The 25,435-nt window shown below is 40.5% G+C and overlaps 1 protein-coding gene across 3 annotated transcripts; it reads right to left on the reverse strand.

The window, feature by feature from the left end:
- LOC135171068 (cyclic AMP response element-binding protein A-like) lies at positions 1–13,925 on the reverse strand. Of its 3 annotated transcripts, none has more exons than XM_064137361.1 (5): positions 13,685–13,925; positions 13,060–13,220; positions 5,055–5,367; positions 4,338–4,666; positions 1–775 (listed from the first exon to the last, which is right to left on the reverse strand). In XM_064137361.1, the coding sequence occupies exons 2-5, from the start codon at positions 13,123–13,125 to the stop codon at positions 182–184; spliced, it is 1,302 nt and encodes a 433-aa protein (XP_063993431.1). In that variant the 5' UTR covers positions 13,126–13,220; positions 13,685–13,925; the 3' UTR covers positions 1–181. The 3 variants fall into 3 exon arrangements, with proteins under 3 accessions (XP_063993431.1, XP_063993430.1, XP_063993432.1); XM_064137360.1 differs by having other exon boundaries at positions 13,566–13,925; XM_064137362.1 differs by lacking the exons at positions 13,060–13,220; positions 13,685–13,925 and adding an exon at positions 9,353–9,509.
- Positions 13,926–25,435: the final 11,510 nt, after the last annotated feature.

Below are 25,435 nucleotides of genomic sequence, written 5' to 3' on the forward strand. Positions count from 1 at the left end.
CATTGCTTAATAATAATAATCTATTAATAAGTATGACATATATTTTCTCTATTAATAACAATCGTACCAATGCAACATAGATTCTGCCAGTGGGGGGAAATATTGCATCAACCCAAGGGAGTGAAACGTATCATTTATTTAAATTTTCCGAGGGAAGGAAAATGTGGAAAAATAATGAAAACTACGAAGACCGGCTCTCCAAAAGCGTTCGGAGACGTTCGAGTTCCTTTAGTAATTGGCGATTAGCTTTTTCGAGGGACGTCAGACGATCCCTATACGACGAATTTTTGCTCATTAATACGGTCACTCTGCTCTCGAGACCATCCATGTACTCCTTTTTTTTTCTTCTCGACTCCTGAGCTGATATTTTATTTTTAATTTTCCTTCGGACCTTCTTTAACGATTTTTCTTCCTGTTTGGTGAGAGGTAGTTTAGTAGGTACGGGATAACCTTCGGCGACAAGGGTTCGCTTTTCTTCATCGGTTAGTGTGAGATTTCCAGTTGAATCTTTTGGTTGACAAGAAATCAGGGACGTGTGGATAGGTTGTCTTATAGAGTGGCCAGCATTGACACATAACCGCGGTTCCGAGAAATTGCGGTGGTGTTCTCCTGAAGATCTCTGAAATTCCGAATGTTCCGAGGAACAGGATGCTGAACCGGTGCCTTCGCTGTCTGAACTGGCGCTGCTTGGCGGTGTAGGCGGCAGAATTTGACATTCTACGCGATAGTTACCACTCTTCACAAGACGGTCGGGTGCAAACTCGAAGTTCATGCTCTACAACAAAGAACAAGTGAATAATTGCATTTTTTGAATAAACGTATCGTTAATTTTGTCGAATTTATTAATCTGCTACGGACATGTGACGATGTTCTTTAGGAGTACACAAGAGAATACGAAAAAACTATCACCTCTCACGGTGTTCCTGGAAAAATTTGTAAATGTGCAAAGAGAGAGAGAGAGAATTTTTGTCTTTTTCAACTCCCAGGTGGCTAAACTCGCAATTTTAACCCTTTGAGTGCCGGAGGCCGATATCGGCTCTTGTTGCACTGGCGAGAAGTGCCAGAGCCGGTACAGGGTGACATATATGTTGAGGTAGGTTGACCACCAGCATGTTTTTGGGGGTGATTTTGAACCAAAAAGTCCTTTTCCACTTTTCGCTCGGACGCACCTTTATCGAGATATGGGGGTGAAAAGAACGGCCAATGGGGCGCGAGCATTGCGCGGCTCTACGTCCGTGTATATTCGCCCGCGCCTTGTAGCGCTTTACTATTTGCATTGCAGGAGAACTCTATCTCAAAATAAATTTAGAATACGTTATAATTGATCTAATTCCATTACGAGAGAATTAAAATAAATAGTTTTTCGTTTTATTTCTTTGACGACAACATTTTCCTATTGCTTGGAGGTACCGAAATCTAACATAAAGACCGATGGTCGCCACTCAGGCGATATTCGATCTGCGGCATTTATCGCTGTGGCGTTGGGCCCTTGTCTGCACTTGTCGACAACGTTTCGTATAAACAACTGTTTGAGGACCTTCCCGAAATAACGTTGCATTTCCGCAGCGAAACGTAGGATCAGTCGGTTTCTCCACGACCATTTATACTTTTGTTTTTTTTTAAATTTTAATTGAATACAAAAAAAACTAGTGTCATTATTTGGTTCTGTATTTCATCCACAATATATGGTTTTTTGAATCATGTAAATATTGTTCCTCGTTTGGTTTTCATAAACATTTTCCCGAATCCTTGTAAAACTGTAAATTCGGCTGGTTTTTCTCGCATAGGCACCTCTCTTTGGCCCGACACTGAAAGGGTTAAATTTTCCACGATTGTGGTACGACCCTTTTACCAACATCATTACGTCATTTGAAGGCCCACGAGATTACAATGAGAAGTCATCCGATGATTTCCATGGGGTTTACCTTATTGTAAATCTTGCGGCGAGTCAAAAAGATACGATTGAAATACCGTGGCTCAAATTTAGTAGAATATTATGAAATTACTTGTTTCTGTTTTCTTTTTTGCTGGAATATTGCCTGGAGCAAGTGCAGTCCTTACCTCCGGCGCAATCCAGTTATTTTCCAGTCCAGGCTATTTTCCAGTTTTAAGAGGTTTAGATAATTTGTAAGGAAATTAATGAATTAGGGTTTCGGTTTAGGTTAATCCCATTGTTCGGTTGTGCACCGAAATTCTCGCCCGGTCCCACTTTATTGCACTGCTGAGTCGAGTTATCGGTAAGCGCGCACAGCTGACTTATCACCGGAGATCGGTGATAATTAATTTGACGCCTGAGGCGCCACGTCCTGGACTGGTCAACGATCCTTCTGGAAGGTTCCAAGGAGATCTAATGTCCCGGAGTTCGGGCATTTGCGGTCTCTGGGCCTGTGACCGTTGCCAGTCCATTTCCGGTACTTCGTGCAATAGCATCTCATATACGTGTGAAAATCTGGTTATCTTTGCTCCGATCTTTATCATATTTTCGACCGTCGCTAATTAAAATTGTAACGCGCTCAATTGTTTGTTGCTCGACTCTTTTTCACCGCGACATTAGTCGTAATTTGTGACGTGTTCGATTTGACAACATAACATTTCCAAGTACTAATCGAGTGGATTTGGGATACCCAGAACGGTAAAAACTTATGCGGACTTTATGATAGACGACGTGATCAACATCAGCATCAGATCAAAACGAACACTTTTGGTGTGCAGGGAATCAGTGAAATCCATCTTGTATACAATCATCCTACTTCAAATCCAATCATATGAACAAGAGTGAATATCTCACGAGTCCACTCGAACTAAGTGCACAGGTGATTAACCACTGAATAAGACCAATAAAAAACGCAAATCATCGTTATCAGCAAAAATCATGTCACTACACATAATTTTACTAAATATTCATAATGTTCTAGTTGTAGTATACATGTCCCAAATCTGCGAATTGCACCTGTGTAAACTATTGTTCAAGGGGTACAGGTTTGAAAAGGATTTATGACATTATTCGCAGTTATTCGCTAGTTCGTGACGGACAACATTGTCCAATCAAAATAAACGTGGATTTTTATGCCGACAAGCTTTTCCCAGGGATAAGTGCTTAGTCCGTTTTTTTCGTGGTTTCGACAGAACTTTATTGCAACTAGTAGTATCCCACGTCAATTCAGGTATTGAGCATTGTCAATCAATGAAATTGTGTTGTTTTTGAAGAAGATGAATGGCACATTCATAATGATTCAATACAATTAATTCCAGTTGCATTAAAATCCGGAGAATTATTCAAATTGATAGAAAGACTGAATGTTAACGTCAAAAATAGAGATACATATCCCAGTAAATTACGACTGGCAACGGATACCTGGTGACGCTAATGCTCGAGATTCGAAACAAATTTGGCAAATACAGTTAGAAGTTTCCGGTTTTAACTTCACGAGAAAGAACGAGTCTTCATTGGACAATTCAATAGCGCCGTGTGCATATTCGAGAAATGCAGATGCGGTGCGTGGAGGACGCTATCACTTTTCTAATATCCTAATCCGCAGTGTTTTTATTCTCCCCGGACGGGGTGTAAAGGGGGGCCAAATCCACCCTAGCACCGGTGGGGTCCGGTAGCTGACGACCCCGTGGACCCCGAGTCGAACCGGGAACTTCCCGACACGCTCGAACGCATTTGAAACACGATTGTACTTTGTGTGCGCCTTATAGGGGACCAAAACCTCGAGATGGTTCAATCTCTACTAGCCGGACCCCAGCTGAAGTTGTACAAGGGTACTTGAAATAAGGATAATGCCAAGTGGGCGGTCTGTATTCCTGGTAGCGCATAGTGGCCAAACCATTCAAAATGGCACTATACCCAAAAGCTCAAACTCCCCAAATATCCTTTGTGTGTGTTTTATTATATAGAGCATTGGGACTCGATAATATGACCAAAAATAAAAATGGAAACTAAACCATGGAGATCGGTACCTCGCTGAGTTCTAAATTCCATCAAATGTTCTTTTGATTGTAACGGCATCTTTTGTGGATTTAGAAGATGGACCATTGAGGGGCAAAATGTTTGGTGTCCGACATATCTGGGCATGTGCCAGGGACTACCTCCACGAGGTTCCCCGTGGGTGCAATGTCGGTACTTTGCAAAAAGTGGTGGCATTGTAGCGAAAGTCCACCAGCTTGCTGGCAGATCTGGATTTTTGAGAGACCGAAGAGACCCTGCGGTTTCGCACTATCCAGAAACTATAACCTGTTGAGGTTATTTCCATACCAGGCGTCGCCTCTTTTTATTCTTTTCGAAAACTTCCCTTCCCTTAATTCCATAACTCTAAAATTTAACAAATACAAACCTCATAAAATTCTTCATCGTCATCCTCACTATCACTCGTCTGGGTCGTAGAACATCTACTGAGGGGCAATTGGTGTGGCGATACTATTGCAATAGTAGTCTTTTTGTCACTAAAATGAGACGGTACGTAGGACTCTGAGGGACTATTTGGTGCACTGATCACTTCATCCTTGATTTCCAAGCACACGGGATTTGCAATTTTATGACGTTTATTTAACGTTTCACTTGTTCGCCCCAATAGATCTACAGGTAAGGTTTCTGAAGCCGGTGATATGCCGCGTCCTGAAGCCTTGTCTAGTGAAATTGCTGGATAACACTCGTCCTCCATATCTAAACAATAATTGGAATCTATCGATATTGGAGTTTACTTTTCGAATGTTTGTCAAAAATTAATTTTCAGATGGAATGAATAGGTCTTTGTACGAATAGTATTTCTTTTTTTTCTAGTGTTTCCACTTGAGAGCAGAAAACATTTTTATGAGAAGTAATTCTAGGACGTTTGGGGGTGATGTATATGCTCTGCTTTCCTGAATGTATAGAGAGGTGCATGAGTGGGATCATTGGTGATGAGAGACATCAGGTCCAGGGTGTTGTATCCCTTTAGTCTTTTAGTTAATTCGTATAAAATAAAAGAGTCAAAACGGGATTATCTGATTTCCAACAATCGACGTTGTTTGATGTGTTCTAAACAGAAGAAATAACGGATAAAACAATTTACCATCCATTCTAGCTCGAAGAGTAATGACTTTGTGGCCTTCGTGGATGACTCCATGATGTCGGCTATTATTGTGAATTAGCGTAGCGTCAGAATTCGAAATGTGGAAAGGGCTTCCTGGTTGTACAGGAGTGGCAGGAGGACTGTTGGTCAGAAGACTATAGCTGTGATCAGACTTTATCGGCCTGAATCCCCCTAGGGCTGCATCAGTCATTAGTCTGTCTCGTAGGACAACACCTAAAGATTTTTCTCTTGAACTCAGTACATTAGTCCAGTCATCCTCTTTAGTCATCGATAAAATCTCGTGGCTCGCCATCTGTAATTTCACGAAATAGTTAGTTTGCTGATCAGTTGAGATATTATTTAATAATTATATTATCCCTAAAAATATTGCAAACGAATATTACAACTCATAATAGTATAATATGAATATATTATATTCATAATATATCGCTTCGCTAAAAAATAACTCGAGGTATTACGAGATCATTATCTTACTTCTAGAGATATTACAATTGTTATGATATAAATTGTTCATTATTGGTGCGTATCAAATCAGACGACGTCTTATTTTTTAGTTTGGAAATGAAATAATTCAATTTATATGTAAGAATTTCCTTAATATTCATTCAAATAGCTTTTTCTCTCCCCAACCAGATTAGTAAGCCTTTGTGATGGCCCATTTGACTATTTTAGACATAAAATAAAATCCAAATTCTCTCCATCATCCTTCTTGAACTCTGGACCTTTTTCTAATGCACTTATGGAGATAATCCTCCCTACTTTCTCAATTTCTGAATTATTTTATAATTCCGTTCTCCCATGGGCCTATTTTACCCGATGTCATTATTGCCCCTCATCTCTACTTTTATTACATCTGTCCCTCCTTGATTCCTCCAGACAGACGTTTTGGGAAATCGTCTGCAAGAGACATGGGCCTCTCTCTCTCCGTCCTATCTCTAATTGCACCTCGCCAATAAATGCCATTTCTGGACATTTTCGCTTTCCATTTTTTCATCCCTCCCACTTTTTTTCCCAAGTTGTCTCCATAATATGTACTACTCCTCAGTATCATCCCAACTCCCCAAATAGTTACCTCTTCGGAGGTCTTCAATTTAATTGTATTTGTTTTATAATGTGATGTGAGTGTGATGCACCCCCTTATTAAAAATAGCTACATAAGGAACACTTCGGCGTGTAGCAGAATTGAAAATACTGCTCTGTGTAAGTCAGAACTCTAGAGCTTACAACCCTAGTGTGTTAAATGGAACACAGTATTAAATCAATTCAATGCAGTTGTGCAGAAGTATTATACCAGCGAAATATTGTTGCTGTTGAATTTCTAGGGACTTCCTCAAGTACAAAATTCACTCTTTCTCCTCTGGAAATATGTTCTACAGTTTTATTGTGGTAGGGCCCCAAATATATAAAAAGGAGGAAAAATTTTATTACCCGCTTTTCTAAGTCACATTTGGCGACCAAAAGTGGCCATGGGATCAGAAACAAAAACCTTTTTGGGGGTGGAAATGTTCTGGTCCAAAAGGCTCAAAAATAAGGCTCTACTATCTTTAAGTTTAGTCTTTCTTGAGAATCCCCAGACTAACGTACCTCTTGACTGAAGTAGAGTCGCGAATTTTTCATAGAGAATAAACGATAGTGAATAAAATACAAACTGAAGTGTTATTTATTTTAATCCCATAATCCAATAATTGCTATTAATTATTTTTGAAACAATTCCTTTAATATTCCCTTAATACTCTCGGGAACTTAATTCTTTGCAAGTCATACTCCATGTTTACTCATCCCTCCACGGGGTCACTTTTTATGAGGCGAAATTTTCCCATTTTACCTGAGAAGGTCGCCGATGTCATGCATTTTTTATATCTGACCTTTTCCTTAAGCAGAAATAGTAGATTATGGCATGAGAACGATATATGATTGTGAGGAGTGTGAGGTTTGCACCACGAGTGTGCCACTCTAGGGTGGTACACTCGAGCTAACAAATTAATATCACTCGAGGGGTTGAGGTGATTGTTTTTCTCTTCTGCACTTGAGCACTGTGGATTTTGGATGATGGTTGACACTTGAGTTTTTATTTTTATTTTAGGATGGGATATGGTTAATCTTGATACAAGCGAAAGTTAAGATACTTGAAGTAAAAAATTGTATATTGTTTGCACTGTCACTATTCGTTTTTAACTGAACTTCTTCTGGTTTCTAATTTTGGTGAGAGTGTCAGGAAGACGGGAGAGGGAACTTTCACAACATGAAAGTTCGCATTTAATTGGCAGAGAAAGGTTCAACCCTCTACCTTGATCCACCCCTTTTCCGGTGGGAGAAAACTTGAGTGTTTGGCGAGAATTTTCCCTGTTTTTCAAGGCTGTAATGTTTATAGCAAAAAGAAGGACTTTTCCTTGGGCTACACGGCTGGCGATGGATTAAGTTGTAAAATTCCTGGGAATTGAATAGTTTTTCTTTCAATGAGGTCTTAGTCTCGGGGGGAATTGTCTAAAGGGTGCTAAAGGTTATATAAAAAATCAAGAACTTTGGGTCCGGTTGGCTCTAAAATGAAACTTAAATTCCCCTGGGTTTTTCCCAAGGGTTGGTAGGGTTGTAAAACATCTGTGGGGCATATTTGGAGAGCTGAGACTCGTTTAATTTCTTGTTCTTGTTGACTGATTCTTTTGTCTCGCCTCTGTCTTCCTAGCACTCTCGTAGATTCAAATTAAAATCAATCAAATCTTTTCGTTGAAGACGAAACAACGAGTCTTCGTCACGGCTCGCCTCCGGCGAGCCTCCACTTCGACTTGCCACGCCGAGTTTCAATATAAAAATATTGAAAGGGAAAAGTTCCCGATTATTGGTGACTCAGCCGAGAGGAATTAAATATAAACGGTTGAAAATAACGAACGTACAAAGGGAGTTAATAGAAATATTGGACGCCTGTTGATCTACTGGCGTCGCCATTAACCCATAAATTTACATGTAAATTTCTTGAGAAAGGTCCATGACAAATCCCAACAGATCTCTCTTTGTATTCTTTGTATTAAACCCAAGAACGTCATTTTTTGCGGGTCACACGTGCATCTCAAATTCTGGAACGTGGATGGGGGTAACTGGCAACAGATGACTGCGTCACGACGTTGTCCAGCCCCTCCCCTCCACTTTTTATTTTTAATATTTCAAAACATAAGGAAGAAAGAGAATGCGTGCGCAACCTGAAAAGAGTGGGAGTTATAGGACCCACGACGGGGAAATTTTGAATAGTCGGTTAGTTCAGTTTTTGTTTTCGACGAGTCCTTTTTAGAGATCACATCTAGCTAAAATCATAGAGTTCAGAGTTACAGAGTTTGTAATATTATTAAGTGAATAAATAGTTTACGTCCTCTCTCGAAGCACTCAGTGTTTTCTTCATCACAGATTGAATAAATCCTCATCCCAATTAACATTGACATGGAGGATTTGTCAATTGTCATTTGAATTGGACTTCGTTGGATTGCCCATCCGGGCTTCAGCTGGGAAACGTTCCTGCCGCCTTTTACTAATTTGAATAAAGGCGCTGTTTCCTAGTGACATCTAGGAGGACATAACACTTTTGTGATGTCCTGAGGGTGAATAGAATAGATGACGCTATTAATCGGGCATTTCAATCCGCGAGTATTTGAATTATTATTTCTAGATAAAATTTCAATGGCCTTGGAAAGTTTTGGAAAAAATTCCAAAAGAACCATCATAAGGACAAACAATGAACAGGGGATGAATAAATTGACTGTCGTGAGAAAAACCATTGCACGAAAAACATAAATCTCAAGTTATTGAGTTTTAATCTAATTTATTACTCTCAAAACTCTGGATCAAGGCTATTCTTCGTAAAGCTAAAACGTGAAGACAAAAGTCAACGGTCACGGTCCCAAGTCATGAAATTTGAGCACTGCTCATTTAAAGGTTTTCTGGGTTACATCTTCGACACATGTGGGATCCATTGTTCATTGTTTTGTTTGTACAGGGAGAAATCTAAAACTTTCCAAGAGGAGGACTTGCGTGCGCCACTTTTGGGGACTGGTGGGGGTTACTGAACCCAACCCTTAGGAGTTTAAGTTGAGATAAGTTAGTTCTATTACAAACTTTCTGCTAGCAGCTTCTCTCCGTTAGTCTCTTCACTTTGTTTTCGAGAGCTTAATAAGGCTCAATTATGAGAATAACTTTTGTATAAGGATCCCATTTACATTTAGTTTTCACCAAATAAAAGTGTTAGTGTGCTCTTCTAAGCAGTTGTGATTATTAATTTATTATTGAATTACCCAATAATTCAATTGCCCTCAACCTAGAGCAATCGACTTCGATGGAGTCCTCATTAGAGGTTTAGCGGCTAACAAATCCACCTTGAAAGGTTGGCGCTAAATATTTTCAATTGCGCCACTGTCCTACTGTCCTATTGATAGGACATAACACTTTAATCTGTGGTAATATTTCTACTGCGTCAACGAAGCTGATAATTAAAACTAGATAGTATGGCCTAGTGATAAATATGGTAGTCATAGGGACCCTACATAGTTACTAGCGGTCTATGCGACACTAGTAATACCGGCAGCGTTCGGCATAGATCTAGTAGCTACGTAGGGTCCCCAAGGCTCTGATTTTTCTTACTAGATTTAGCCGCTAACATTCAAAGTGAGTATTAATTAAGCCGAACAAACCTTATTCATAACCAACTGAACATTTTTACGACATAAATTTTAAGAAGACGCGAAAGTTAAGAAAGTATGTTAAAAACTTGTGTAAACAAGAAATGGGTGGTAAAACCCCAGGCGCTGACCATCCGAAAATAAAGCCCTATTTTATGACAGCTTTTCTGATAGAGTTTTCCATCTAATGAGATCTTAATTGCAAGCGGTAAAAGTGGTCAAACGTTTTCCGGAGACAATTTATTTTCTTAGGGTAAAATTCGAGTATTTTACTCTCTCACTCTGTATCACATGACAAGGTCATTGTTTGAGTCACGTAGACTCCAGAGTTTGGGGCTCGGCAGCACGATCTACTACGGGGATGTAAGGTCAACCTATTAACCAAGTCAGGATTATGATTGATCCCGTACTCTTTCATGGGGAAAGAGTTATGAAACTAGCGCGAGACTTGGAGTAATTTTTAGGATAAATAGAATTAAAAAATGGATTTACCAGTGGGCTATGGCCATTGTACCGTGATAACCAGTTACACTCAGACAAAAATATAGCTTTGCAAATTGAATATATTTCTGCGAAGAATTTAAAGTGGATTTTCCCATGAAAATGTCAGTCCCAAAGTTGTGCTAAAGAGTCTATGAACTTTACCTGTATCATAATAAAGTATAAATGGATTAAATCCAATTTATTAGAACAATTATATTATAATATGAATGGTGTATATTAATTTAAATATCCCCGGACTCGTGGAGCAGAGTGCTATCTGATCGAACCAAGCTCCAGCTTCAGAGGCTATATAATACAATCAATGTATATGAAAAAAAAAAGTTGTCTCCTAAGGATCACTAAGTGAAGCTTTCGACTATGCTGTACCTCGCAATTGCATACCACCATTTGTTTTGTCTCATTCGTCGGTTTGCTCTTTTTGCTGTTTTAGGTTTCTCCACATAGATACTATCAATAGTTTGGCTGTGGTGTTTATTTATCCTCGTATCCTCATATGAGAACACAAGTGGACCTACATTTTTTACGTGGACTCCGAACCACTGAATAAACGTATAAACTAATTTGTGCGAAAGAAGTATTCCCAGAACGTATGGACGAATGTAGCTACTCCGTCCAATGTTAGAGCTATAAGGAAGGAATCTGCACTAGCCCTAACACCGACTGAACCAATGTCTATCGGAAGCAGAAGTTAGTCCCTCGAGAGCAGCACTGTTTCGTCTCCAACAACGAAATGATTTCTTGTCGGAATTTAATAAGATTAAATAGCAGTAATAATAATTTAGGAATATATGATAACGAGAGGTCGAGGGCTGGAGGCTCAAACTTTTCCATTCACTTTCTACTTTTCAAGGGTCCGCCATAAATTATACGCGTTTCTGGTTCCCTTCCTTTTTCTTCTTCTTTTCTCTCATTTTTTCTTCAAATGTTAGAAGACAGGGTTTGTCAATCTTTCCAGACGTAGAGTCCAGTTTATGACATAATCCTTTGCCAGCCGTGTACTTACTTCTTTTCCAAGGGTTCATTTTTCCCCAACGGCTAATTCCTAACACATGCAAAAGAATTTTCCCTTACATTCCAAATTCCAATAACCAGCTCGAAGGGTGGGGTTCTATGTTTCTTTTGACCAATCAGAATCCTTGGGAGTTGTGACGAAGAGAGGATTCTCTCCTCCAGCCCTCGAACCTCTTAGACAAAAAGTTAGTTCTATCAGCGACATCGTGCGAAAGGGTAGCCTAAAACCCTCAATTTCGTAACCGCGTGATCTCAAAGAAAAAGCAACCTAAAGTGCAACCTAAATTACAAAAATAAAATTACTCTGTTCGTCTCGCTTGCTCGTGTATCCTTATCATTTATAAAAATAAATACCAATTTAAAAAAGGTGTCTGTGTTACTCATAAGTGATTCCTCCAAAGACAAAACAAAAATAGAAGCCCTTACACATCTCGAGTGATATTAAATTGTTAGCTCGAGTGTAACAAACGTGTGTTGTTACAAGCACATATATATTGATATTAAAAATTGTAAGGACTGATACCAAATATCAATTAACAAATCAACTCTTGTTACTGTTCTATACGAGTTCTACGAGTTAAACTCTTATTGAGTAGAATATTGAAATATCTATTTGGGACCGAACAGTGCCGCCCTCTCCATACATCACCCCTAATCATCAACAATGCACTTTCTCCTTGGATAAGTCCAAAAAAGTTAAATCTTAATAATATGCCCATCATCTATTGCGCTCTCTAGATTCTATCTGCCGCATCTCGCTTATCACAATTTCAGATTCGTTCCAAATAAGACTGACAACAAACGAAAAAGCGGTTTACTTGATAACAAAACAGACAAGGGATGAGAACGACTAAAAGTATTAATCAGTAATTAATGACATGTGCATTTTACTATTTTTATCGAATGGTTCGATGGTGCGCAGATCATCTGTGACATTTTTCCGATAAAACTGTATTTAATTTTCATTTACAGGCTTGAAAATTTCGAGATAATTCATAAAAACTTATAATAACCTCCATGACTGGGTTTCCGGGTGGCGAACATACCGTACCCGTATTTCCGTAGATGATGAGTATAGTTTCCGGGCGTGATAAGCTACAGAGGGCTAACACCGAGAATTTCAGGAAAGCAAGAGTCACAAGTCAAATAACGAATTTCAAAAGAGAGAATCAATAAATACGACATCGTAATATGAACAGGTGTGGAGGAATCAAACAAGAACGACTGATGGTTGACTCTCAGTTCAGTTTTTTAAGAAGCTTTTCCATTTATGATATCAATCCTTCCAGAAAAACATCGGGTTACGAAATTTGTCATCGATCTATTTCGCCAGGATTACGTTTACAATCTGCAGATTATCATATTTTTTAGCATAATATGGATAAGGATAATTTTCCTTCCGATATGTCGCCTAACAGCGAGTCATACAAACGAAAAAGTGTACGTTGATAGCTCTCACAGGATCGTTAATACTAAATTTCGTCATTAGAGTGCTCTGCCTCCGGAAATTGGGTACCGCCTGGACACTTGACGCCGCACAGTAACAATATTTACATTTCCCGACACCATCCCAACGAAACCATCGCCATACCACTCGTCTCGGTGCAGTTCACCGGAGAAATAAACGAGTTAAATAAAAAAAACTCTCCGAATTACTTATACAAGTGGTCTTCCAGCAATGACTTTCGTTACCCCAACGAACCGATGCCATGTTTTGAAAATAAAACAATCATTTACAAAACAAACTCGGTTTTTCCGTCGAAAGAGCTAAACATATGGAACGGGATTTATTAGAAAATCTGACTCACCGGCTCGACCAGATATGATTCCCATAATTCCCGCAGATCGCTGCTTCCCACGTCATAGAACTCCATCGTAATAGAACGAATAATAGTCCGGTGTTGTATTTACTTGTCAGTCTTTTACGTACGATGGGCTCCGTCAATTTTCATGCAATTGACTCATCTTTCTAAAGAATGAGAAAATATTTGAATTGGGTGGCTCTTCAAATTTCCTCAATATGGAATAAATAGTGATTATAATTTTTCGAGTAATTAAAAAGAAGTTAGTGCTAGTGGGCGCCCCATCCGCACATTACACTTGCAGCAGACCTTTCCGGTAATGATAACATGCGTTGAGTATAGCATTTTCAACTTAATGAAGTCGCAATAAGATCAATAGAGCTGCCCTTAACATTAACCATCATCAGTAATCTTTTTCTAAATCATCACTATTTTTTCCAACAATTTTTCTCGTGAGGCAAGAAAGTTGAAAGCCTGTCATTAAGAAGATTAATATAATATTGTAAACTCACTCTGAGGTATATTAAAATGTCAAAACTTCAACAAAATCTTCCCGGAATTGCACGAGATGTTTTTTCTAATTTTCGTCAGTCTCCAGAAACAATTCACAAAACAGAACGAGACAACTCACATGTTATTTGTCTGATCAATATCTGTCAATACCTGCATCCACGATAAAAACAATGCACTCGCATCAACGAAATATTTTCAGATTAAAATATCACCACTAGCTTTTCACTGATTTCTCAATAGTTTTTTTATCCACCAATGTCTGGTAGTTTAACGAAACTCAAACTGAGGATTGAGATAAGTCATAGGCGGCAACATGCACGTGCACGTGGTTCCCCGGCCGCACTGGCATGCAGTGAATTCAACCAACCACCGTCAACCACCTGTTAGCATCAAACACATCATTCTATCCCCCCGTGCGCTCACTCTCTTTCTCGCTCTCGTGGCCTTTTCCGAGGATATGCGCGCGCAAGTCCTGAGTTGTCGTCCCTAGTATGCTCGATAATTCTGGAAAGGCGGTTCCGCCGGCCGGGTGGGGTCTCTATTTCCCTCGTTTCATACCATCGTATGTATCGTTGCCGATGCAGCGCGGATGGGACATGCTGCATGGAAATGTACGCAGGGAAAAATTTAAAATTTCGAGTGCAATTTACCTATTAGGGGATGCCTGTTCCCAATATTATTGGGGGTATTTGGTCGGGGAGGAACAGGAGGGGGGGAAATTCACTGCAAAACGGCGTCCAAGAACAAAATGGATCAGGGAATTTTTAAAAAATGTATTTATTGTATTGAATTGATTTAATACTGTGTTCGATTGAATACTCCGGAGTTGTGCGATTCAGAGTTCTGACCTACACAGAGCAGTATTTTTAATTCCGCTACACGCCGAAGTGTCCTTTGTGTATCTGATTTTTAATAAGGGGGAGTCACACTCATGATTTTATCGAATGTTGAATTTATTATTGTTGAATTTTTGGCGATTTCCCCAAGTACAAAATTCACTCTTTCTTCTTTGGAAATATGTTCTAGGGTTTTATTACGGTAGGGCCCCGAATATATAAAAATGAGGAAAAGTTTTATCATCCGCTTTTCTGAGCAACATTTGGCGATCGGAAGTGGCCATGAGTTTAGAAATAAAAACGTTTTTGGGGATGGAAATGTTTTGGTGTAAGACGCCCAAAATAAGGGTCTACTATCTTTGGGTTTAGTCTGTCTTGAGAATCTGTAGAGTAATATACCGCCCGACGAAAGTAGAGTCACGAATAGAAAATAAATTATAAAGTGATTAATATACAAAATGAAGTGATGTTTATTCCAATCCCATAATCCAATAATTATAAACAAATACAACTAGACTGGAGACCTTCGATGAGGTGACTATTTGGGGAGTTGGGATGATACTGAGGAGTAGTACAACTTATGGAGACAACTTGGTAAGAAAAGTGGGAGGGATTGAAAAAATGGAAAAGGAAAATTTCTAGAAATGCAATTTATTGGTGAGGTGCAAGTAGAGAGAGAGAGAGAGAGAGAGAGAGAGAGAGAGAGGTCAATGTCTCTTGGAGACGATTCCCCATAAACATATGTCTGGAAGAATCAAGGAGGATCAAATATAATAAATGTAGGATGTGAGGGACAATAATGGCACCGAGTAAAAATAGGCCAATGGGAGAACGGAATCATAAAATAATTCAGCAATTGAGAAAGTAGTGAGGATTATCTCCATAAGAGCATTTAAAAGGTCCAGAATTGAAGAAGGGTGATAGAAAGAATTTGGAGTTTATTGTATGCCTAAAATAGTGAAATTAGCCATGATAAAGGTTTACTAAATCTAATTCGGGAGAAAAACTATTTGAATGAATGTTAAGGAAAATTCTTACACATAAATTAAATAATTTCATTTACAAAAAAAAAATGTAAGCCGTCATGGGACGCCTGGCAGATGTGAAACATCGTGTGTGTACAAGTACTATGCATAGAAGATGATATTATTACAGGAATTAAATATGGCCTAAAGAAGAATCGAAGTATTACGAATTTCTTACAGAAAATGGTAACTTTATTTGATAAACATTTATTTACATGTGATATAAAAATTCGATATTAATATCAAGTGGCCACAATTTGAATATTTTCATCTGTGACTTCAGTAATAGTTATATTCGATGTTTCCTCTGCCGGTATTACTGTTACGATTGGTCGATGATAACTAAAGTATTTTACAAAAGTATTGGATGAAACATTATCAAGATATCTCACAAATACAGCATCTATTGTTGTTCCATATTAAAAAATATAAACACACATTTATATTTATAAAAAATATAAATATATTAATAAAATCTAAGATAAAAATTAAAATAGTCTGGTACTATTCGATTAATAAAGTCTTACACAACATTGGTAGCATGCCTTGTGTTTGAATGATCAGGGTGGCGTCCAGTTTCAATAAGAATATGTTGTGATTCCTGTGATGATTGTTGGGAACTGAAATATTTAAAAAAATGATATTACAATACACAAGAAAAAGAAAAAAAATTTCAAGTGCGGCTTCACTGTATTCATGAACTCAAATCTTAGTTAATTATTGCAATATATGACTAAAAATTTGCAAATATAAATTTTATTAATAAATTTTTCGATATTAATTCCGTCATGAATAATAAAAAAATAATTAATTGAAAATAATATTAACATAAGTTATATAATTATTAATCTTAAGGTAAATTATATAAATTACTAATATGATTAATATGAATATAATTAATTAAATATAAAAATATAATAATTACATTTATGGACACTTGAAAAATACGATCTACTTACTCTTGACTTGGTGTATGCCATAGTGTAGTTTCACTTTCTTTGCACAAGGTTGATCACTTTGATCTTCTGAGTTATCACTATGAACACATATTTTATTGTCAAAAATTAAAATAAAAAATTAAATAAAACGCAGGTTATGTGTACCGTAGTAAACAACAACGTCGAACTGAGTGAGAAGCGCGAGAAGCCACACCGTACACTCTACTACACATAATATATATAGGTATACCTTAGTATAGCGTGGCAACCCGTCGCCACACCGTTCTATCCTTCTTCTTCTTCTTCTTCTTCTAATCTTTGGTTGGCTCTGACTACAAGTCTTGCGGCCGTTGTTCCCAATGTAGGAACGTTACATGTGAATGGGTGGGAGGTGGTAAGATAGGGAGTGAGGTAGTGTAGTTAGGAGGCGGGAAGGATTTGAAATAGTGGTTAGACTGATTTGTGGGTAGATTTTAAGTAGTTGTGAATGAGGAAGGCAACTTTGGTGCTTGGGTGAGAGATGAGCTTTAGGATGTTGAATGAGGAAATTTTTAACTTTTTCAAAGCTTTCACAAAGGGGGTGCGTTCATTGGTATATAAGGGGCAGAACCAGAAAATATGTGATAGGGTTTCGGGAAGGTGACATTCACAGAGTGGAGAGTTGACTATATTTTTGCGGAAGAGGCTGTCGTTGAGGTTGAAAAGGTTGGATCTCATTCTAGAGATTGAGGAGATTTGGGGTCTGTCAATACCTAAGGAGAGGAACCAGGGGGGGTGAAAACCTTTGTAGAAGTGTTTAAAGTAGAGGGAGCCTTTACGGATGCTTTGGGTTCTGAGGAGTTTGGCGGTTTTGGCTTTCAGGCTCCTCGAGAAAGATTCTCTGAAGTCAGAGTGGGGGATGCAGGTGTTGTGAAAGATGCCGTTGGTAATGGCCTCATTGGCGTGACGATCAGCTAATTCATTGCCTGGGATTCCCGCGTGGGAGGGAATACAGATGAGAGAGATGTGGTATCCATTGAGGGAGAGATTTGAGTAGAGTTCGAGGATTTCATAGACTATGAGAGGAAGATTTTTGGTATGAAAGATGGGATAGAGCTGTCAGAACGCTGAGGGAGTCTGAGAGGATAACGGAGCGTTCGATTTTAAGGGAGTCAATGGTTTGGAGGGAAGTTAGTAAGGCTAGGGCTTCCGCTGTAAATATCGAGGCATAAGAAGTTATCTTGTGTTTGATGATGATATCTTTGGAGGGGACAACAACTGCAAAGCCCACATAGGAGCCCTCACATGTTTTTGACCCATCAGTGTAAATTTGGGTGTGGAGGTCAAGGTTGTTTTTAGATAACTCATCATGACTCATGATGTCCTATTTGTAGATCCAAGAAGGTGGATCGGAGTTCAAAATAAATTTGTCTAAATTCACGAAGATCCAATTGCGCAACGTATTTAATTTAGATAATCAATGATGTTCTTTAAAGAATGGCCAATGGAAGTGTTGATTAGAGGCGGGGAATTGATGAGAGAGAACGGAAATTGGTAAGGGGTAGCTAGGGAGTGGGAGTGAATTCGGTGCTTGTGATGTAGGAGTTTGGTGAACGAGCGATAAATGGGGAAATCAGTTTTGATGTTATGGATGTTGGATTTTTTCCTAGAAAGGATCAAGTGTAGGGAGGCGAGCTTGTCGAGAGCAGGGTGGAGTGATTGGGAGAAACATTTAGCCATATACCTATTCGAAAGTTGGGAAATACGTAGATTTAGAGGGGGTTCAGCAGCTTCAGCAAGGATAACGTTCGTGGGGGTAGAATTTCTAAGACCAATAGCAAAACGGAGAGCTTTGTATTGAAGCTTGTTGAGCTTGTCGAAATGAGAGAAGTTTGAGTACCGAAGGATGTGACTGCCATATTCTATGGAGCTCCGAATTAGACCTCTGTAGAAGGTGATGAGGTTATTGGGGTGTGCCCCATACCAGGTTTTTCTGAGGGATTTGATGAGTGAAATAACTTTGGTACATTTACTGGTTAAGGCTGAGATGTGAGGGGAGAAGGAGAACCGGAAATCTAAGGTGACCCCAAGAAATCTGGTGGTTTCTTTGGCTTGAATGAGGGTGTCGTTGATAGAGATATGGTGGTCGGAAGGGATGAAGTTCTTTTTAGAAAAGATGATTAGGTGAGGTTTTTCGGGGGAGATTTCAAGGTTTCTGTCAGATAGATGATTGGCTATGGAGTTGGTTGCTTCTTCTACAGATTCCAAACAAGAGGAGAGGTTGGAGTTGCGAGAAAAGATTACGAGATCGTCGGCGAAGGCGATAGACTCAGCCTGGAACTGGTGGAGTTGGGATAGGAAAGAAGTATAAATGTTAAATAGGATGGGGCTAAGGGCTAGTCCTTGGCCTGCACCTTTGTCCATAGGGTAGGGGCCGTTGAGCTCATCTTGCGTCACGAAGTAGAGTTGGCGGAAAGCTAGTAGGAAGTAGACGAAGTCAGCTAATTTTTGGGGAATTCCTATACGGGCTAGGTCATTGTATAGGGTGAGGCGGTTGACGTTGTCAAATGCTCCCTTTATGTCGATCAAGACACATGCAGTGAATTGGTTGGATGCGAAACCTGTAAGGATTTTGGTGCTTAAGATAGAGAGGTTGTCAGTGCAGGATCGGAGTTTTCTGAAACCGAACTGATTATTGGGCAGGACATGTTCAGTTTCTAGCCACCACATAAGGCGGTTGGCTATTAGTTTTTCGAGAAGTTTCAGGGTGCAGGAAGCAAGGGCTATGGGACGAAATTTGCCCGGGGTATTTTTGGGGAGGAGGAATACTAAGAATTTTCTCCATGAATCTGGAAATTCGCCGGAGTTAAGGAGGGAGTTGAAGATGTCTATAAGACAGTTTTTGTAGGAGTTAGGGAGTTTTTTCAAAACAAAATAGTCGATTTTATCCAGGCCTGGAGAAGAGGTGCTTTTAGTGGCGGAGAGAGCATATTTGAGTTCATGTGGGCTGAACTCTTTTTGAAGAAAGGGATTGCTTTGGAAGAGGATGGCTGGGGGAAGGGGGGGATGTAGTTGGGCGGGAGTTTGGGACAGAAGTCGGAGATGAAACTCCGCATTTGATCGGCAGATTCATTGTCTTGATTAGGGATATTTGTGGGGGTGTATGCCTGGCGGTTTTCGAACCACTTGATTTTTTGCCAGACTAGGTTGATGGGGGTGTCTCTACTTAGGGATTCACAAAATGTGGACCAACCTTTTAATTTTTTTTTTCTGAGAGTGAGTTTGGTAAGGGCAGATTGTTTTTTCATCGCAATGTAGTGGTCTAGACAAATGACCTTTCTGAAAAGGGATGTGGCCTTCCTTCTGAGGGCGACGGCATGTGAGCAGTTTTCGTTCCACCAGGGAGCTGGGGGAGACGATCTGCGGTTACTTTGGTTGAAGTATTTGGACGAGTCTTTGGGTTTTGGAGACGAGGCTTGAATTGCTGACATAATGACGTCAATTAGGGATTCGTATTTGAGTTGGGGGGACATGGAATTTGGGGTATCGTTAATGAGGTTTTCGTTAGCTTCAAGGTAGTCTTGGAAGGCATCCCAATCCACCTTGGAGTGGTTGATTTTATAGGAAAAACGTTTGAATTTGTCGGGAGGGACGTTCAGAAGAGTGGCAATGGGGTAATGGTTGTTACCCATGTGGTCTTTAAGAACATGCCAAGAAGATTGGAGAGCTATGGTGGAGGATGCAAGAGTGAGTTCAACGCATGAAGGGGGCGAGTTGGGGGAGTGACTCGGGTGGGAGAGCCATCGTTCAGGGGTAAGAGGTTTGAGTTCGCAAGAGCATCTAGGAGTTCAGAGCTAGAGGGACAGGAATGGGAGCTACCCCAAGCCTCTGAGTGGGAGTTGAAGTCCCCAGCTATGATGGAAACGTGGGCATTGGCGGATTTGGAGAAAAGTTGAGACCATTCTAAGGAGTGAACTGTGGCGTGGGGGTTTTTGTAAATAGAGAAGATAGCTAGGGGTCCATCTCTGGAGGAGATATTAATGCCAATGACTTGGAGGTTTGGGGAGATGAGATTAAGGTTAGGAATTCGGATGAAGCGTATAGATTCTCTGATCGCGATGGCAATGCCACCCCCCTGTTTGTTTAGAAGGTCATCTCTGTAGAAATAAAAGCCGCGGAGGGCGTTGTGAGGATGAGAGGGTTTGCGCCAGGTTTCGGAAAGGAGAATGATATCATAGTTGAAGGCAATATTTTGGAGGTCACCTAGCTTTGGTCTAAGACTGCGGGCATTCCATTGCAAGATTTTGAGTCCAGGGCAGGCAGAATTAGTTGAGGTTGTGAAGTTCATAGTGAGGTGGATAATGAGGGGCGAGAGGTGTTGATGGGTGACGCAGGGGCGGACAGGGAAGAGGAAGGAAGGTTTGGAGGGGGGGGGGGGTCTGGGAGGAGGATTGGTATAGGTTGTTGATTAGGTTAGAGATGTGGGCGACTTTGTTGGTGAGGCCAAAGCTTTCAACTAAGGCAGCGAGTTTATGGAGGAAAAGATGGAGGAAGCTTCTAATTTGGTGAAGGACTTGAGAGAGGTCGGACGAGGGTAAGAGAGAGGGTTGGTGAGAAGGGTATCTCATTTCTGTAGGAGGAGGAAGGTTGGAATAGTTAGCACCATTTGGAGAAATAAGGAGATGGGAATGGTTAGGGGAGGAAGAGTTGGAGATATGTGAGATTCTTGAGGAGGTGCGGGGGACTTTATGTATGAGCTTCTGGGAGTATTGGAGGTGCTTGTCACGGGACGAGTTTGACAAGGGTAGAGGGACGGGGTTTGAGTCTTTGGGCAGTGGAGTTGGAGGGATGGCAGGAGAGCGATGAAGCACAAGGTCGGAGTCAGGGAGATGACGAGGGGTGGGTTGGAGAGTGGTTGACATTGGTTGTGTGAGCGAGGGGGTGTGTGAGATTGGAGGGAAGTGATGAGGGGAGTTAGCAAAGTTAGATGGTGAGGGGGCAGGTAAGTGCCCGGGGGGAGGGCATTTGCGAGATGGGAGGAGATAATGTGTCTAGCTTCAATATAGGAGATACCCTGTTGGGCGGCATATCTGTGTATGAGTCTTTGCCTGGCTAGTTGGGGGGAGTTGTTGTCGGTTGAGGGATGTCTCCCTTTGCAGTTGATGCAGGAAGGGTCCTGGTCAACTTTTGGACAAGGGGAGTTTGCGGGAAGGTTGTTGTGGTTCGCTTTGCCACAATGGTTGCAGGTTGTTTGGCTTCTACAGTGGGCTTTTGAGTGGCCGAAACGAAGACAATTGAAGCATCTTTTGACTTGGGATGTGTAGGGGGAGACTTGGAGGCGAATGTTGTATAGAGATACATGGGTTGGGAGAGTCTGACCTTCGAACTTGATGAGTATGGAGGTAGAAGGGGACATGTGCCTGGTTCCATCGGAGAGGGATGTGAATCGGTTGCAACGGGAAATTTCTTTGATTGGGATATCGCTGATGAGGTCTGATTGAAGATCAGGGATGGAGATATCGAGGGGCACATCTTTAATGATGCCAGGTCTGGATAGATTGAATTCGGGAATGTAGGCGATTATATTATGAGATTTAAGGGAGTGATGTTCCATGACATCGTTAGCAATTTTGGCGGACCGGAAGGAGACAAGGATGGAGAAACCAATTTTTCTGGTGGTGGAGAAGGAGCGGCCGTGGCCTAAGTCGTTCAGAATGTTCATGAGAACTTTGGCTAGGTTGACTCCATGAATGTCAGGGGTGTTTGGGTTGGAGTAGTCGGCTTGGAAGAAGACCTCAAAAGAGTGGTTTGAGGACTTGAGAGGGAAACGATTTTTCTGTAGTTCTTGGGATATGATGGGGCGTCGAGGTGTCCTCGTTGGGAGAATGGTAGGAGGGGCAGAGGACGAGGTTGAGGTTTCAGGATGAGGGGAGGAGGCTTTGTGAAGCTTTTTTTTTATGGATTTGGGGAGTTCGAAATCTGGTTCTTCGTCAGAGGATCTAGCTGTACGTTTGCCAAGAGCATTTTTTTCTGGGGTGCTCATCTCAGTGTCGTTAACAGGTGGTGATGAGGGATGAACAAGGGGGGAGGTGATCGAATTTTGTGGTGAGAATGCAGAGAAGTTATCAAGAGTGTTTTGGGAAATGGCGTTAAGAGTGAGGGGGGATATGTTGTTCTGAAGGGCATAATCAAGGTAGGCCGAGCGTTCAGCAGCTTCGATAAGAAGTGAGTCGCTAGGATCATGTGGTGGAGAGGGAGAGGTTAGGTTAGGTTGAGGGGGAGATGGAGAGTTCTGGGGAAGGAACGGGTCGTTGAAGATTATATCGCGTTTTTTTAGTTGATGGCTGATGTCGTAGTTGTGCTCGCTGGTTGACGTGGTGTTGATTAAGATGGCCTTGGAGGCTGGGCGGTCCTCCATCTTGGAGCGGTAACGTCACCTCGGCGGGGACGCCGTTGAGATTAGGGCGACACGTGGCCAAGCCACGTGCTACTTACGAGTTTAATTAGTATAGGCACTAATCGGTATGCAGATTCGGCGGCTTGATGTGATCTGCAAGACTTCGTCAGGATAGTAAAGTACGACACGGGAGGAAGCTACTACTGTGGTAGGAAAAACGAAGGTAGAGGCGCGCACTGAGGAATACGTCCATACACGTCGGAGGCTGAAGGCCCCCAGTTAAACGTCAATTAAGAGGGAAACGTCGTCAACTTGCGGGGGCCGGGGCCTTTTATGAAGATGCTGGCAATTGGCAAAAACGACAAGTGAACGAATTGATAGAATTCTGTGAAATCGTGCCTCCTGAAATTCCTAATTTGGATATTATTCGTAAAGCAAAAAAAAGAATTCAGTGACGCTTTATATGAAATAAAACCGACTGACTCGTAGGACGTAGTTGCTAATATTGAAGCTATGAGATACACACCAAAGTATAAAAATTTTATTCAAGAAGTGAGGAGTAATAAATTTTTTGTTGCTTATGTTGTATTCCGAAGAAACAATGTTTTTCTTTATAATATAGAGAAAACTGGAGAAGCGAGGTAGTGTTCACTGATAAATTTATTCTATGATGTCACTTCTGAATTTGAAAAGGTGTTGACTGGGTACAGGGTGATTTTGAACTGATTGAAGGGAGAGTTCCCTTGCAGGACATGAGTCTTGGAATTAAGGTGGAAAGGAGGAAAATTGAGGAGTGGGAGTTTTTGGAGGCGCCAACATTTATGGCGAATAGTAAAATCTGTCTGGACTTTTGGGGACAGTTGGGACCTAATGGTTTTATTGGTTTGAGTGCAAACCCATTTAGTTAGGATGGGGACTAGGTTGGGAGCTTAGAGTGTTTGGACTGTACTTGGGAATAGGGAAATAATGTGGGTATACAACACTTATTCAACCCTAGCACAACTTCATGCGTATAAGCCATATTGTTCAAAAACAAGGAAGACTCTACAATCTCTATCGACGGTACTGGTAGTCTTGTTAGACCTATCCACCGGCCAGATGAATCAACCTTAGGCCATTTGTTCTTGTACGCAATTACTGTCCATTTCCATGGAAAAACCATACCCGTATATGATTTTTTGACAGAAGCACAGGATACAGATACGTTGGCTTGGGGGATCAAGAATTGGCTAAAATCAGGGGCCCCGGAAACCTCAACAAGCAGTATGTGATGGTTCAAGAGCATTAATGAATGCTATAACCATTGCGTTTAATCACCAAACGATTAAATGTTATGTTGAAACTTCTTTCCTCATGGCGACCAATAATGAAGAATATTATTATCGTCCACCTATCCATACTTATCTAACACTCGACGTAGCACACCTCAAGAATACGGTTCGTCGATGGGAGTGTATTAAAAACATGAGGTTCACAAAAGTACGCCAATTATTCCTTTTTTCTTTTTCATTATTGGTAGATTGTGAAAAACTAGAGGAATTTGAGCAGATTTGGTCATTACTTTGTATGATTGGCCTTCACGAATATCAAGACACAATTCTCCAAAATGGCCAGACAGTTTTAGAAGTCCGAAAAGAATTGGAAAGAAAAATTGCATATCGAAATTGTGATGAGAAAGATGCTGAGTATCTCCCAGGTGAAGAAGTAGAGGATAAAGATTCTGTACAGACACAAAGCTCACAACGTAGTCGTGTTCGTACTTGGGTTGATGATATCTACAATAAAGCTCTTCGTGTTCCTCAGCTAGGTCGTGAGCCCAACTCTTTTTACTTCAAAGATTTCATTGAGAGATTTAAGCTGATAGTATATGAATTTCTTCTGTGGACATCAGTAGTTGTTCCTTTTTTTCACGGGCATGTTACAAGTAGTGACGTTGAGGGCCATTTTGCTGATTTGAAAAAGAGAATTTTGAAGAATTTCTCAGGATTACTACGGGTAGATTAATTTCTCAGGGTGATGTTTAATGACCACACAGCTAGAGCTACAATGCTCAATTCAGATCTTACACAGTTCATTGAGGTCCATGGCTCTTGCCCGAGTCCCCTGCCCAAGGGCTGTGGTAACTCAATAAGTACTCGGCTGTCTGAAATTCGAATAAACAAAGCTGAGTCCCTGCAAGGAGAAGAAATGATCCTACAACAGAGAAAGCAAATGGTTCCAGCAAAGAAATCCAATTCATCGTCATCTAAAACCCCAAGTGAGACTTGCAGTAACAACTGACATAAGACAATGTGCCCCAATGTCACAGGATTCTACTTCCAACCTCGACCAGACATTGAGTACCGCAATGAGCTGAATAACGTCAATATCACAAAACATCTTCTTTCTAATGGAAATGCCATAAGAAGCCACCCGTTGATAAGAGGGAAATATTATTCTCTCAAGAATACTTGTGCGTGAAATTAATTAAACTTCCCGCGCACTTCTCAAGCTAAAGAATTAACTTCGCTTGAAAGAAATAAAACGACTAATATTGAAAGAACTGTCACATAGATTAAATTTATTTATCTTAATGTTATTATAAAACGAACACAATATTACACAATAAAGTTTGCATGTGGAATACGGTATGATTCTATTTTTTAATAATTTTCTCAATATTTAGCTTTAACTGAAAATGGAGTGACCTGGATG

Source organism: Diachasmimorpha longicaudata, chromosome 18 (genome assembly GCF_034640455.1).
Source record: "Diachasmimorpha longicaudata isolate KC_UGA_2023 chromosome 18, iyDiaLong2, whole genome shotgun sequence".
Taxonomy (NCBI): domain Eukaryota; kingdom Metazoa; phylum Arthropoda; class Insecta; order Hymenoptera; family Braconidae; genus Diachasmimorpha; species Diachasmimorpha longicaudata.